The sequence below is a fragment of the Dermacentor variabilis genome, chromosome 5, assembly GCF_050947875.1.
Source record: "Dermacentor variabilis isolate Ectoservices chromosome 5, ASM5094787v1, whole genome shotgun sequence".
Classification (NCBI taxonomy): Eukaryota; Metazoa; Arthropoda; class Arachnida; order Ixodida; family Ixodidae; genus Dermacentor; species Dermacentor variabilis.
In genome coordinates, this window is record NC_134572.1 from 43,044,239 (window position 1) to 43,058,192 (window position 13,954).

General features: G+C 44.7%; 1 protein-coding gene across 1 annotated transcript in view; it reads right to left on the minus strand.

The window, feature by feature from the left end:
• Positions 1-374: 374 nt before the first annotated feature.
• The window catches only part of LOC142583511 (ovochymase-1-like), a 49,796-nt gene continuing 36,216 nt past the window's right edge, over positions 375-13,954 (minus strand). Inside the window, exons 15-19 of the mRNA XM_075694000.1 lie at positions 12,291-12,467; positions 6,118-6,199; positions 3,318-3,510; positions 1,198-1,367; positions 375-548 (exon numbers count right to left, since the gene is read on the minus strand). Of these exons, the coding sequence (XP_075550115.1) occupies positions 375-548; positions 1,198-1,367; positions 3,318-3,510; positions 6,118-6,199; positions 12,291-12,467 (796 nt within the window). The remainder of the gene's footprint in view (positions 549-1,197; positions 1,368-3,317; positions 3,511-6,117; positions 6,200-12,290; positions 12,468-13,954) is intronic.

Here is a 13,954-nt window from a genome sequence, read left to right on the forward strand (position 1 = left end):
GCAACCAGCTGAGCACCTAACATCTCTGCCCACAAGGAACGTGCAAAGCTTCTCGACTCCAATGTGAAAATTGCAAGTCCTCAGCACTTAAAGCAGAAGTTGTACAACCCAATCATGGTGTATACAGAGACCCGTGTAAAACGAGCGACGATGCGCCTCTCTCATCAAGATCTGGAGGAATGGCCCTAAGATTATTTGAGTGCGCACCATACCAGTGAGGAGAGGGTACGGGATCGATCCCGCACTCCGCAATTTGTATGTTCCTGCTATTTCTGCTACTGATATCTGAAAACAATGTTTATTGATCAACTTTATGCGATGCCCTCCGGCAGTTTTGTTCAAGAACTTCGGTGCAGTGCCACGTAGACGTCTCGTCAGCGGTTGCTTTTAGTGGCCGACGTGTGCTTTTGGATCCAGGGCACGTAGCGGGACACTTCGGTGTAGACGCCAGGGTAGCGCGAGTGGCCGCATCCCACGCCCCACGAGACCACGCCCACCAGCTCGGACAATCCTCCACGTCGCTGCACGGCGGGACCTCCGGAGTCACCCTGCCAAGATTAACGTTGATGTACGTGAAGGGGGCTAGTACAGCACAAGTACTGGGCAGTACTAACTTTGCGCTCTGCTACTGGGGTAGGTGCTACAGGGCAGTACTGCTAGGCATGTACCTTGAAATATAGGCACGCATACATAGAGCAACAATCTTACGGCGAGTGGGTAATATTGTCATGGTAAACACCTCCAGACTAATGCTGGAATACGCAGTAATCTTCAGACGTGAGTAACGGCAATAACTTTCTGGTTTGATGTCGCTAAGCAAAACAACGAAGCAATTTCACGCATTCCCGGCTCTCGAGTGCTGGCAACTTTTTCTATCGTATATATGCACTTTTACGTTCTACCTTAACGTTGACTGCGCCAATTTATGACTTGTTCTATTTTTTTTCTCCACGGCGAAGGGAAGCAGGCAAGGCCTTTATTTCTTTTTCACATTTTTTATGCTCCTCTGTTCCTTTTCTTTGAGCACTATCATTCTATAGCATTCTAATAAAAACCTTCATTTTGCATATTTTCTGCATAAGCGATGAAATATCTTAGCTTAGGTAAACCATCAAAATTATTGGGCACCATGTATCTGTCGATCAGCGCAGTTCTCAGTGTTCTCTCTATGCGCATTCCCGGGCTCGCAGTCGTTACCTGGCAAGAGTCCTTTCCTCCACCTTCTTCCATGGCGCAGAACATGGCGTCAGCGTCGAATGGGTTTTCTTCATGAAAGCTTTCGAAGGCCTCCTTGTAGATGTGGCCGCATTTGCTGTCGGAAACGATGGGTACAGCAACTGCCCTCAGATTTCCCGCCTGTGGTCCACCTTGAATGTATATTGATTTATTGATTTACTCATTCATTCAGTCATTGATTGCTAGCACAATCGTTCGCGCTCTAAAGGTGTAGCTTAAGATTAGCATCAAGTTATGCCTGTATTCACAGAAATGTTCCTGCCCTGGAACTATTCCCATAAGATCGTGGCAGCCAATCTTGACTTTGAACAAATAATTTGCAAAAGCATACGACCAATGGCAAGCTGCTCACAGGAACAAAAAAAAAGCAATGAATTCAGTCCCTGGCTTTATTTGTCTTCTTGCGCTGTTGCAATATTCAATGTTCATACGAGGACTACACTCTAAGAAAAGTTTACACCCTTTAATTCGTATCTAGCCACACAACAATAAACGTCATCTGTATTGACCGCATTTCCTTTAACGCTGCGAGCCCTGTACTTCCCAGTAACGAACGGCATGCGCGTTATCAGCATGACATAGCATTGCCGACAGGAAAGTAGCGGGCGCGGCGTTTTCAAGAAAGGAAACGCAAGTAAGGCAGATGACGATTATTGTTGTGTGGCAGATATACATCCCAAAGGGTGTAAACTTTTTTTAGAGTGTATGCGCTCTTAGACAAAGGCACACCCTTTGGGATGTATATCTGCTACACAACGATAATCGTCATCTGCCTTGCTTGCGTTTCCTTTCTTGAAAACGCCGCGCCCGCTACTTTTCTGTCGGGAATGCTATGTCATGCTGATAACGCGCATGCCGTTCGTTACTGGGGAGTACCGGGCTCGCAGCGTTAAGGAAAGGAAATGCGAACAAGACAGATCACGTTTATTGTTGTGTAGCAAGATACAACCCAAAGGGCGTAATTTTGTTTTAGAGTGTGGTGTTGAGCTTATACAGGGTGATGCATTTTTAAGCTTTATGGAATATTTAAAAATCGCCTGTGGCAGATGGCGTAATTCTTGCCCTTGAGCTGTATACGGAGAGGCGGACATTACCAGCACGAGAAATCTAAACAGATATTCAACTAACTAACGAAAGTTTGCTAATGAACTTTTTGATTAATTACTTTGCGGCACATATTGGAATTTACAAATTGTAGCCGTTGAGCTTTCAAGATGTACCAACTTGAGATGAATTTCCAGGATTACACCAGTTTCGAGATACTATTTCCAAATGTGGTGGGACGAAATAAACGGGAGTTCCAGTTACTTGTGTGCTTCTTTGCATAAAAGAGCGTTTTGTTAAAATGTAAGTGGCACAAAAGTGCATTTATATGGCAAGTTCGATGGCACATATGTCCAAACTGGTGTCATTTTAGAAATTCAGTGCAAGTGGATACGCCTTGCAAACTCACCGGCTACAATTCGCAAATTTCCATATGCGCCGTAATATAATTAATTAGGAAGTTAAGGAACTGTTAATTAGTTGAATGTGTGTTTTGATTCCCCGTGACAGTAATGGCCGCCTCTCTGAATAATCCATCTCAAGGACCAAGATTATGTTATGTGCAACAGGTGATTTTTAAAAATTCGTTAAAGTTAAAATTTATCACCCCGCATAAGTACTTCTTATATATAGGAGTAATATGTAATACCTGTAATACCGTCGGCATTATTTAATGTACTATCAGCATTAACTCGAACCCACACAAGTTGGAAACGACTTCAGTGCGTTGTTCGGTTACAAGGTTAAGACTCCGAAACGTATATTTCGGACTATTCCATGCTTAGAAACCGGTACGAAGAGAGTACACCTTGAACTCACGTGTAGAATTGCGTGAAATACAAGTTCTTATTAGTCATTTCCTGTTCCCGTTTCAATTTGTGATCATGGTATGTTTCGTATAAACAACTTGTGCTGACTATCCTTACATATATGATATAAGACCACATACTCATAAGTGATTCGTTTACTTTAGTTTGTCCTGAAAGAAAAAACGCATGTTCCATTTCTTATGATTGTTTCATTTAAAGTTACCTCACCGGCATACAACGTGCCGTAGCCGGACACAGTGAGCAGTGCATCAGCTCTGAAATGCTCCTGGGGCAGGCACACTGGTCCCACGAAACCGTTTGAGCCTTCGAAGTCGAACGAGTCGTTCAGCTTCAGCACGGCAATGTCGTTGCTTAGTTTGTCGTTGCCTACGAAGCCCTCGTGCACGATGATTTCCTTTACCTGCATTGGTTCACGTGTGAAATGTTGGCGACATAAGAAACAAGTGACGGGTAAAGTCAGTGAAAGCTTCGGATATAAGGAACATAGATTATGGGTATGCTTCACTTCCGTTGCACAAAATATCGCTATCGGTTAAATTTAGAACACAGTCCTTTTGATTTTTTTTCTTTTTCATCACTTCATACTTGTAAACGTCGTCGTAAGTTCAACCAGTTGTTAAAGAAAAATTATGCTGTTGTGTAGGATTATTAAGCTTATTATGCTAAGGAGCTCGTGAAATTTGTTAGACCTAGAATCTAGATAACTATCATTCACGGCGTAATTTTACTGAATATGGCTAGGACTGTCCGTCTGTAGAAAATCATCACTTCTACGGCCGGCAAGCACTCTGTCCAAACTTACCGGACGTCCACGGCAAAACATCTTATTGATCGATGACGATTATACGAAAGTACATGTAGTAATTCAAGACGTTGGCATCGCAGTCACGACGATTTGCATTGTGCAGTCACGTTAATGGGGTTCTTGGCTTTCGCAAATACCTTTTTATTTCTTCAGTTAGCCGTTTTTTATAAAAAAGAAGAACTAAGAGCAGCGACAAAATCCTATTTTTCGAACTTCACCAATACTCTGAAGCAGCACGGGCTTTCTGGGAACTTTGACCTGCACATACTTCACTTGCTTCATTTATTAAATTACCTCACTCAGCCCTGAAACCCTAAAGAAAGGATACTAAGAAAAATGGTTCTAAATCGTCACTTGAATGGTTAAGAAACTGAAACATTAGCTGGAGCCATTTCGAAGACATCTCCGTTTGAGTTTGAATTCATTGAACATCACATGGGGGGTTACATATGGAGAAAGGTATACAGAAAGAAGTCCCTTAGTGTGAACACTGTAATGGGAACTCTTGCTATAGTATGCATAAAAATAATACAAAATAACAGGAGCAATTAGCGAAATACAGGCGTACAATACAAGCAAACAGAATCAGTTACGAAATACAAGCAAACAATACATACAAATACAGGGAATTGGCAAGAATAGGAAGTAAGGAACAGAAGAACTAGTAAAAGAACTAACCGTGAGCATATGCAGCAATTTCTCCGTTTGCCTTCCTCAAAGCACCGTAAATGTTTGACAATTTTTCCCAGCCTTACCATCACTACCATTACTGTATTTAATTTGTGTTCTTTCCTAACTGAAACTATTGACAGCGCGAAACGAGCTACACAAGAAAGATACACGTGATTTCATAAATGATGAAGGCTTTAGATTTATCGGGAAGTTTTGCCTCTGATGTTCGGATTGCTCCCAGTACGCCACGTTATGTGTGGGCTAAACGCAGGATACCACGGCTCTGTGGTCGTCAGCGCTCTGCATGTGTTGCATGTAGATTCAGCACGCTGCTAATTTTTCTTACGTCAGTGATCGCTTGTCAAGATGCGCAACAATCTTCATTAAAAGATGCTCTGGACCATTTCCACGAAATCTAACTGGAGCCGTACCATTAGCAGTGCTGCAAGATCGTGCATCTTGCATCCGTCTAATTTGTCCATCACTCATTTCTTCCCCCTCTCACCTCTTTCTTCCGTGAAGAGTAGCAAGCAAGAGCGCACTAGCTCAAGCCGACCTCTCTTCCTTTCGTTGACTTAGAGCGTCGTTGCCTTTGACAGCCCCGACGTTTTATTATTTCAGAGGCAAGAAATCAGTCGCCTGAATTCCTTTACTCAGTGGCAGGGGGACTCTGATAAAGAAGCCTCCACATATGAAGAATCTAAATAGAATGGTGCGCGTCGGGGGTAGAAGATAACACCGACGAAATGTAGTACGGACAGCTTGCTGTTGCAGACGTGAGTGTTATTATTTGGGCCGCAGTATACGAGGAGTCAGCCACCTTTGACAAAGACAGATCCGACAAAGTGACCGCGAAAGAGCCGGATGCTATTCAAAGGCAGTGTACTGCTGTTCATAACGGTTGCAAAGAATAGCTTCAAGGACCTCCACGCACTCTAACCACTCTCTCATTGCCATAATCGCATAACTACCTGTGGACAAGCTGAAGATAAATTACAACATCGAATTTCTACTTACTGCTCTTTAAAACCACTCAGCCATGCCATGGTGCCGTAATATAGGACACGAGAGCCTATTTTATACTGATGAGGTGCTAAGCTTAAGATATTTTGTTAACTTGTAGTAAATCAATACAAAACGAAAGAAATGTATGTACGTTAAAAAAATCATGCGCTAACAACTGAAAGTCAGACTTGATAGTGATTCATCCTCAAACACTTTCCAGTTCAAAAAGAAAATAGATAAGCAAAATTAAACAGCACAGTAGACAAGCACACCAAAATAGCGCTGTCCGTGTGTGCTTCTGTGTTGTCTGTCTTTTTTGAGCTGAATATTTTTTTAAGGAGGTCACTAAAGGCCCATTTTTTACGACTGTATTCGAGAGGTGCATGTATGACACAATATACGGAGCGCTGTAACATTTGTTTACTAAAAAAATGTTCAAAGTCAGAAATGTAACCAATGCGCGAGACAAACATTTGTTTTTGTTTTGTTTTACTCGTGGCCGCTTGACACGTAAGTCCGTCTTACCCCTCGTTCCTGAGCAGTACTGTCCAGTGGTTCAGTTCTTCTGAGGGAGCCGGCCAGAACATTCAACCTACTGGCGCTCATTCTGCGTGCATAAAAGAATCAGTTTTAGCACTTATAAAAATCGAAGTTTACACAAGAACAAACCTTCGTTCAGCAATGCAGTCGGATTACACGCAGCACGAAACACTGCACAAGTAGTCCTCGCATGAGAAGGCAGACGTGCGACCTGTAAGCGAGCGGAGCCGCGACGAAACTACACCACCTATATCTGTCACGAGAATGCCTCACGTTCGCCTGCTCCCTTTCACGGTAAGGCGTCCATCGTGGAACTTCGAAAGCTATTTTGTGAAGTAATTAGTATATGGGAACAGTAACGAAAGTTTCTTCGTGCATTTAGTCCTACTGCCTCTATAGTTTCTTGTGGTGTTATCGTATTACGCATAATTCTGCTTCGCACATTAGTCGTACGACGAAGCCATCGCTCATCACGTAAAGAATCGTAGTCCGGACTCGCGCCAATAAGTTGACATACCTCTAGAAAACATTTTTAAACCTCAAATCAGGCCATCTGAAATCTCGACCAACGAGCTGGCACCTTTTGCTTTAGCGTCGAGAAACAGTGCCGTTTTATGAGTCCGCGGTAGTCCTTCCTCTTTCTTTTTTTCGTTAGTTTTTTTCGCCCTTCATCATCGAAAATTCGCTACGCGTGATTGTGAGGCGCTGTTTTTTGCATAAAGTTCAATTTTCGTCGTAGTTCTTACAGATAGCTTGAAAAGAAACAATTGACTCGAACGGATACTCGAAGCTATACTTGCCCCTCATGATTGTCGTGAGCTGACGCATCATGATTTCCAACAGTAAAAAGGTTTAAGGAAGAATTCATATGGACAGAAAGGGTGCTCTCGAAATGAAGCAATGATACGGCTCCCGACTTTATCGCGTTGCACGAAAAATGAAATTCGATTAATATTTCGCACCCTTGAACGCAGTGTGCTGCTGTGACCACCTCAGTCGGCGAAACGATGGCACCTCCGCAGAACACGTATCCCCGCATTCTGAGCGCCACCTGCCAAAGAAATTCAATGTTCAGCGCGTTGATGGTCGAAGTCTGACTACCTCAAGTATTGCATTTTTCGGCAAGGCAGCAGATGAGTTCGCGACCAAAGAAAAGGATCGATATACATCCATAAATTCAAATTGCATGTCCAAATGACCGGAGCAGTCATGTTAATATGGGCTTCTCTTCTCAGAGTCTCCAAGTTCAAGTTGTTGTTTCTGGAAACGTATTCACCTGTTCTGCTCTAGTTGCGACTTTTATTAGGGACACAATATCTATTCATGTTGCATTTGTCATAGCTATTGCTGCAAAAGAAAATGATGTGTAGTATTTTATGATGGTATTGTATTTCCTGATACATTCGCCGTGCGAAGTTTGTACTTAAAATTAGACAGTAATAAAGTGATCTATGCTGCCAATGCAATTAGCTGTTACCGAGTAGCCGAAAGCAGTACGCCTGTGTTGCTTTTATTGGGCGTGCGCAATCGATTAACCTAGCTCTCAAATTGTGACGCTACTTGTCCGCATTCCAGCATCAGTAGTAGTTCTTGAAAACTATCCGGCGCGGTATTTACGAAAATTTACTCGACTCTCTGCTCCTCTCACGAGTGTTTTACTTTGAATTCGTTCCGCGCACTCTGGAGACCCTCCACCTGTACAGAACCTGCAGTGGTGCATTAAAAAGTGCAACACCGTCGAATGTATGCACAGCCATGTAAAATGAATCGGTTAATTTAGTAGCATTCAACAAGCTCACTTCTCAGTGCGAAGACAGAGCTCTCATTGGTTTGTAGTTTTTTTTTTAATACGGTGTACTTCCTATAGTACCAGCACCACTGATGCGAATTTAGCAATGATACAGACAGGGAACTCGCCACAATGTGATCACATATTACGAGGCAAAACATCCCGCCCTGTGACTTTCATGAATGTCATAAATGTTAGTGTAAAACATTTATATATCAAACCTCCTTGAACATTGCCTCCAAGAAATAGTTCGGCATTAACAAAGCACCACGGTATAGGGTTACTATTTGCTCTTTCTATTTTACACTTCCTTATTTTGTGTGTGTTTATTCTGTTTTGGAGGCAGTACGTACCTGCCAGGGAAATTCGCCGGGCATAGCCTCACGACCACCTACGATGCGCCTTCCGGGCGTTCGGCTCTCCCCGCACTGAACCGCGCCTGCATCAAGAAGAATAAAGATAAGATTGCAGGGTCGATGTACGGGACCAAGCTTCTTCATAAGGTTCATTCACACCAGCTACTGAGAGCGGTCGCGCGACCAAGTTGGTCGCGAATGGTTGATTTTCTCAAAAGGCGACCATTTTGGGCAAGTCTCTCGCTGCTCGATTTTTCAGTCGCGCAACCGCACTAGCAAAGCTGCTCAGCCAATCAGACACGCAGGAACAGGAAGTTTGTATACGCTGGTACTTAGTTTTGGCGATGCAATTGTGAGCAGATGGCGACTGGCCGGTCGCATTTGCCGACGGGCGCGTTGGTCGCGTTCAGTCGTCTTTTGGTCGCCACTCGCAAATCGTCGCGCGACCTTCTCAAGTCGCCGGCGTCAATGACACGATGGTTATATTGTTACTTGGCATGGTCGCTGGCATCTAATAGGTGCTATTTGAGCTTCAGAAACTGTCAGAGTCGGTGTCTGTTGAACTTTTCTGACTCACTCTGAGGTTGCTAAAAAAAATGGACTGGGAATTACGCTTTTTCACAAAAAAACACGTTAAAAGAAAGAAAACATTCGAAGGCTCCTGAACATTTCTTATGAGCTATGAATGCGCAAGCATTAATTTCCACTTAAACGCCTCCGAGCGGTCCTTCGAGTAATTAACTCCTCGCGAGCAAGCGAGCGGATTGAGAAGCTTGGCGCGTTTTGATTTGGTCTTACCGAGGCGCAGTTAGGACTCGGGCGAGAGCTCGCGCGGGCAATGAACGCGCGGATAACGCAGGATTCCGAGAGCGAGAGCTAGGGAGATTTGGCGTAGCGGCGATGCCCTCTTCCCTCGCGCAACACCCGGCGCGCTATACTGAAGCAGCAGGTGCTCCCTCTTGCCCCATCTCCTTCGTCGAGGTGCGCTCGCACCCGCCGTGGTTGCTCAGTGGCTGTGGTGTTGGGCTGCTGAGCACGAGGTCGCGGGATCGAATCCCGGCCATGGCGGCCGCATTTCGATGGAGCCGAAATGCGAAAACACCCGTGTACTTAGATTTAGGTGCACGTTAAAGAACCCCAGGTGGTCGAAATTTCCGGAGTCCCCCACCACGGCGTGCCTCATAATCAGAAAGTGGTTTTGGCACGTAAAACCCCATAATTTAATTTTTTATATAGGTGCGCTCGTGTCGCAGCAAATGGGAACTCCGTGGCTCCTGACGTGACGTGACGTTGCGTGGCGTCATCTCCTCCCCATTGGTTGCGCCGTCACGTGCCTAATGACGCACGCACTAGGCCACATGTTTAGTCAGCCAGATAGCTGCGACGTGACGGGTGCAATGACGCAGGCATTAGGCACACGCTTAGTTAGAACAGTGGAACCGCCGTGGCGTCGGGGAGGCGTGCTCGTCTCGCGCCCCGGAGGCTCGGGTTCGATTCCCACCGAGAATGGAAGATACCACATTTTCTTTTAAAAGTCATTAACTTACTTTGTTTACAGAAACCTCCCTGGGAAATATGACGTCAATCCGAGCATTACTTCAGGTTCTCTCTCTCTCTCTCTTTGCGCCGTCGGCCATGTTTGGTACCATCTTTCGGTCACGCCGACTAGTACTGATTTTCGCTCAATGGGGCAAATAATGCTTTCGCATTAGAAAAAAGCGCCCATTGATCTGCTCTATGCGGTGACGAAATTCCAGGCACGCTTGGCAGAATACCCTAAAAGCCGCATGTAACCTGAGCCCGAATGTTACAGAAGTGCCAGTGTATTGTGGCTGCAAGGAAACAAGCAGTTTATTCGCGTTACATGCGATCGAAAACTCTCCTTTTTATTACATATAAGGTTCAGAAATTCCACAAGCTTGGAGACCCGAATATAGTACATGAAGCTCACATAGCGTGCGTAATTTTGGATCGAAGAAATGTCTTGTATTGCATGCGGAATTTAACAACGCTATGGTATTTACACCGGGTGCATCTCGAGATATACCAAGATAGAAATTGAACTTTCACGCTACATTACATTCTGCATAAGGAAGCTATTCCTAAGAGGCCGCGCGATATGAGGTAATAGCTTTGAAACGGTAAACAATGTCAACGAGCAGCAGGGGATGCCTGCATTTCTGTTGAATTTTACGCATCCAAAGACTGCTTTTAAACGTGGGATCGAGCACAACCCAACATAAAGAAACAAATCATTTTGTAAAACGAAAATATTGTCTTCCTTACCATGCGTGGTTTGTGTGTGCAGAAGGACCAGGACAGCTGCTAACGGGGTTAGGTAAGACATATTTAAACTCTGTTTGGTGAAGTTAGATTCAGTTTTAAATCTCTACGCCGGCCACAGTCTACAAAACTGGCTTTGAATGGATTTTCAGTAAACCCAGTGGCGCTGCAAAAGATTGGGCTTCAGGGATTCGTATGTGGCCGTTAATATAGGGGCGTTTCCGTGAACAGAGAACTGCAACTTGCAAGGAATCAACCGCGTGCAGCAGGCAGGCCTCTTGTACCCTTATCGGTGGGGAAAGTGAACGACCTCTTTATTTCTCATGGCATGAACAAAGTATCTCGACCAGCTGTCGTCTAGTGTTAAAGGCTGCTTCGTGCGGGCATCCAAACTCTCTTCCTCTCAAGTTCTTGCTATAAGCTATGCATTCTACTATACTGCCCCGTGCTACTTGCACATGCATGTCGGCATGATATGTGCACAGTAACGGCAGCGTAACCACTGTTGGGGAGGAAGGGAAGGGTAACAGCATAAATGATGAGCCCCGTGCAAAACGTTTTATAAGTTATAGCAGACATTGTTCTGCGTTCCTTTCCATCCGGTCATTCTGCTCTCGTAGACAGATGTTTATATTTTCATTTTTGTTATTAGAACTGCTCTACGGCGCACGAAACAACTTTTTTTCCTTTGTTGGTCAACTTGGAAGAGGCAGAGAGGAAGTTGGACAATATCTGGAGAGGTTAGCTATAGTGACAGGCTTGACATGCTTCGCCAGGTAAGATGGAAAGGAATGAAATAAATGAGGCTACTGCAGTGAATAAAGTCCCAATAAACGTTTCACAGAGCATGCGTTTTGAAAATTTATGGTTCTCCCCCCCCTCCCCGGTATTTTTTGTACGCTTGTTGCCACTTCTGCTCGCTGTATTCGAACCACATTTGTCAAGATATTTTTAAAAAATATTTGGGAAGCCGAACACGGCTGCAAGTTGCTAATTGCTCCGATTCGTTATTTGAAAATTCGAATATTCGCGCACCGCTACGATTTCAGAGCGGTGCTGTGAGCTTCACCGCTCGGTTTCAGAATGAGTCTATAGTGTAAACAAAGCTTTCCTTTTTCTGATGCTTCAGTCGCATCCAGACTATTGTTTCTGACAGTACAACTGTCAATGCTAATAACCTCTGTGCAAGTTTGTGAAATTAGAAATCAAAATAGGTCGCAAGACTCCGAGCAAGGCATGGAAGGCTACAGTGTGGCTGAAAATTGGTGCATCGTCTAAGCGGTAAAAAATGGGCCAATACGCTGTCGCAGTAAGGAAAGAGTGCGCTTGGTTTTTACGCACTTTATTCATCTCTACAACCAAACCGAACATACATGGTACGGTGATAGCTCGCAATTTGCTGGCAGCATCCACGCGGTATTTACTCCTGATCTAACCGCAATATAACTACAAATTGTACTGTGTACGCTACAATGGAACGTGAAATAACGTGTTCGTTTTTCCTACTGCGTCGGTAGCAGACCCGCGATATTTCTCGAAAAGTGGGGAAGTGCGATTAGACAAACAGACTTTGCGTACACTTGAAGTCTGCCCGCCAACTGAACTTCCTAATATCTTAAGTAAGCGAAAGAATACAATGACGAATTTAATGTCTTCGGTGCGATTGGGTGATGAGCAGATGCGAAGATTGATGGTCAGGGCTTCCTTAGAGGCCAAGCGTGGCGACAAACTCGTCGGCCGAGTTGCACTGCTGCAGCCGGGCCTGCCACGAGAGCAACTCTTCGAACACTGTGCGCTCGGCAAGCGCGCGTGACCCGGGCACCTCTGAACGCAGCTTGTTCACCACGCTGTCCATCACCGCGACAAGCCACATCACGTTGCCGTAGAAACGAGGAGGCCCGTCGCCACTGCGGAAAGATTCCAGCAGCACGCGCTACACGTGAGCTCCGGCGCTAAATTAACGTGACCTCCGAGATTGCTTTGCGATCTCCGAGGCTATGCACTCGGCATAGAGATTCTTGCGAAATTTACTAGAGGGAACTAGGCCGTTGCGATCGTTCAGCTGCCAGTGGAATGATGGCTTCATAATATTGGGCAGTACGTGAATATGTCTTAATCTTGACGTTTGTGGCTTCACACTTTCTTGTGACGTTGTTTACTACGCTTTATTTTTCTAAGCATTCGTACTTTTTGAAAAAAGAAACAGCAACGCAACGAGTCTCTGCGCAGATGCATAAGCATTGCGAATTGGAGCATTTCTAACAAGATATTTTGTTGAAGATAATCACTTTGCAATGTCACCAAGCCGTTCGAAGCCAGGGGGATGAAGTCGAGGCAAAATCGTGTACCGCCTATCATTTCTGTGTGCTGGCTGAACTTGCATACCCGCAGCTCCAATTGCCTCGCAGACACTAGCGACAGAGTTCCCACTAGTGATTTTCGCAGGAAACTCTATAGTCCTCACTTCAACCTCCGGTGATAATTGAGTGCGAATACACGGACAGAAAAATTCGGCGCATCAATTCCGTGTTCTCCGCATTCTTGGAAGTCTTGCCACTTAACGTGTTCTTCCGTTCCTTGGTGTGTACGAAGTAGTGCTTCCATTTGAGTGCAAGTGCTCAGTTGCGCTAAAGCTCCGTCTTTCGGCTATTTCCGTGCTCTAAATTGTAGTCTTCAGGGTCTAATGTACTATATGGCGTTGGTGTGGAGAAGAATTTCACAAGCATTTCATTTCTGAAGCACTGAGGATCGTTGTTCAAGTGCAATGACTAATTCAGTCTATTGTTGTCACGATGCTATCAACGAAACGGCCTCATATACCTTAATGTAGCTAAAATTCGAGAAAAACATACGGAAGCTTTACACGATACTTGCGCTTGGTCCTTAAACGTACAGGGCCTCACTATTATCATAACTGTCACCCTTTTAACTGACATCTCTCGCTCTCACTAGATCGGTATGCTCTAATAGCTTTACAGTATTTTACACCTCACACTTAGAACGAGACGAGCACTGACTTATCCATGCATATTGAACAGTCATCGGTTGCCTTAATAGAAATGGTGCTTTAAACTGAGACTGAGATGTTTTGACGGACATTTGAGGGGTATATGTTGTGGAGAACACCACTCCAGCAGCTGCGGAAAACATTATTCACCTGTTCTGTTTCAAGGGCCGCTTGCGCCTCCGGACGCTCCGCTGTAACCAATCTCGCAACAATAGTGCAAGGAGATTTCAGGTGCTCGATTTGGGTCACCATTGTGCCCACATTTTTTTACGAACGCGTCTATGTAAAGCTTCTATAATTTCCTGACAACTTCGCTTTGTGATTCTTAGCGCGATGAGGTGCCAGAGCGATATAGTTTTTACGAAGATACGTAATAACGCGCATGGC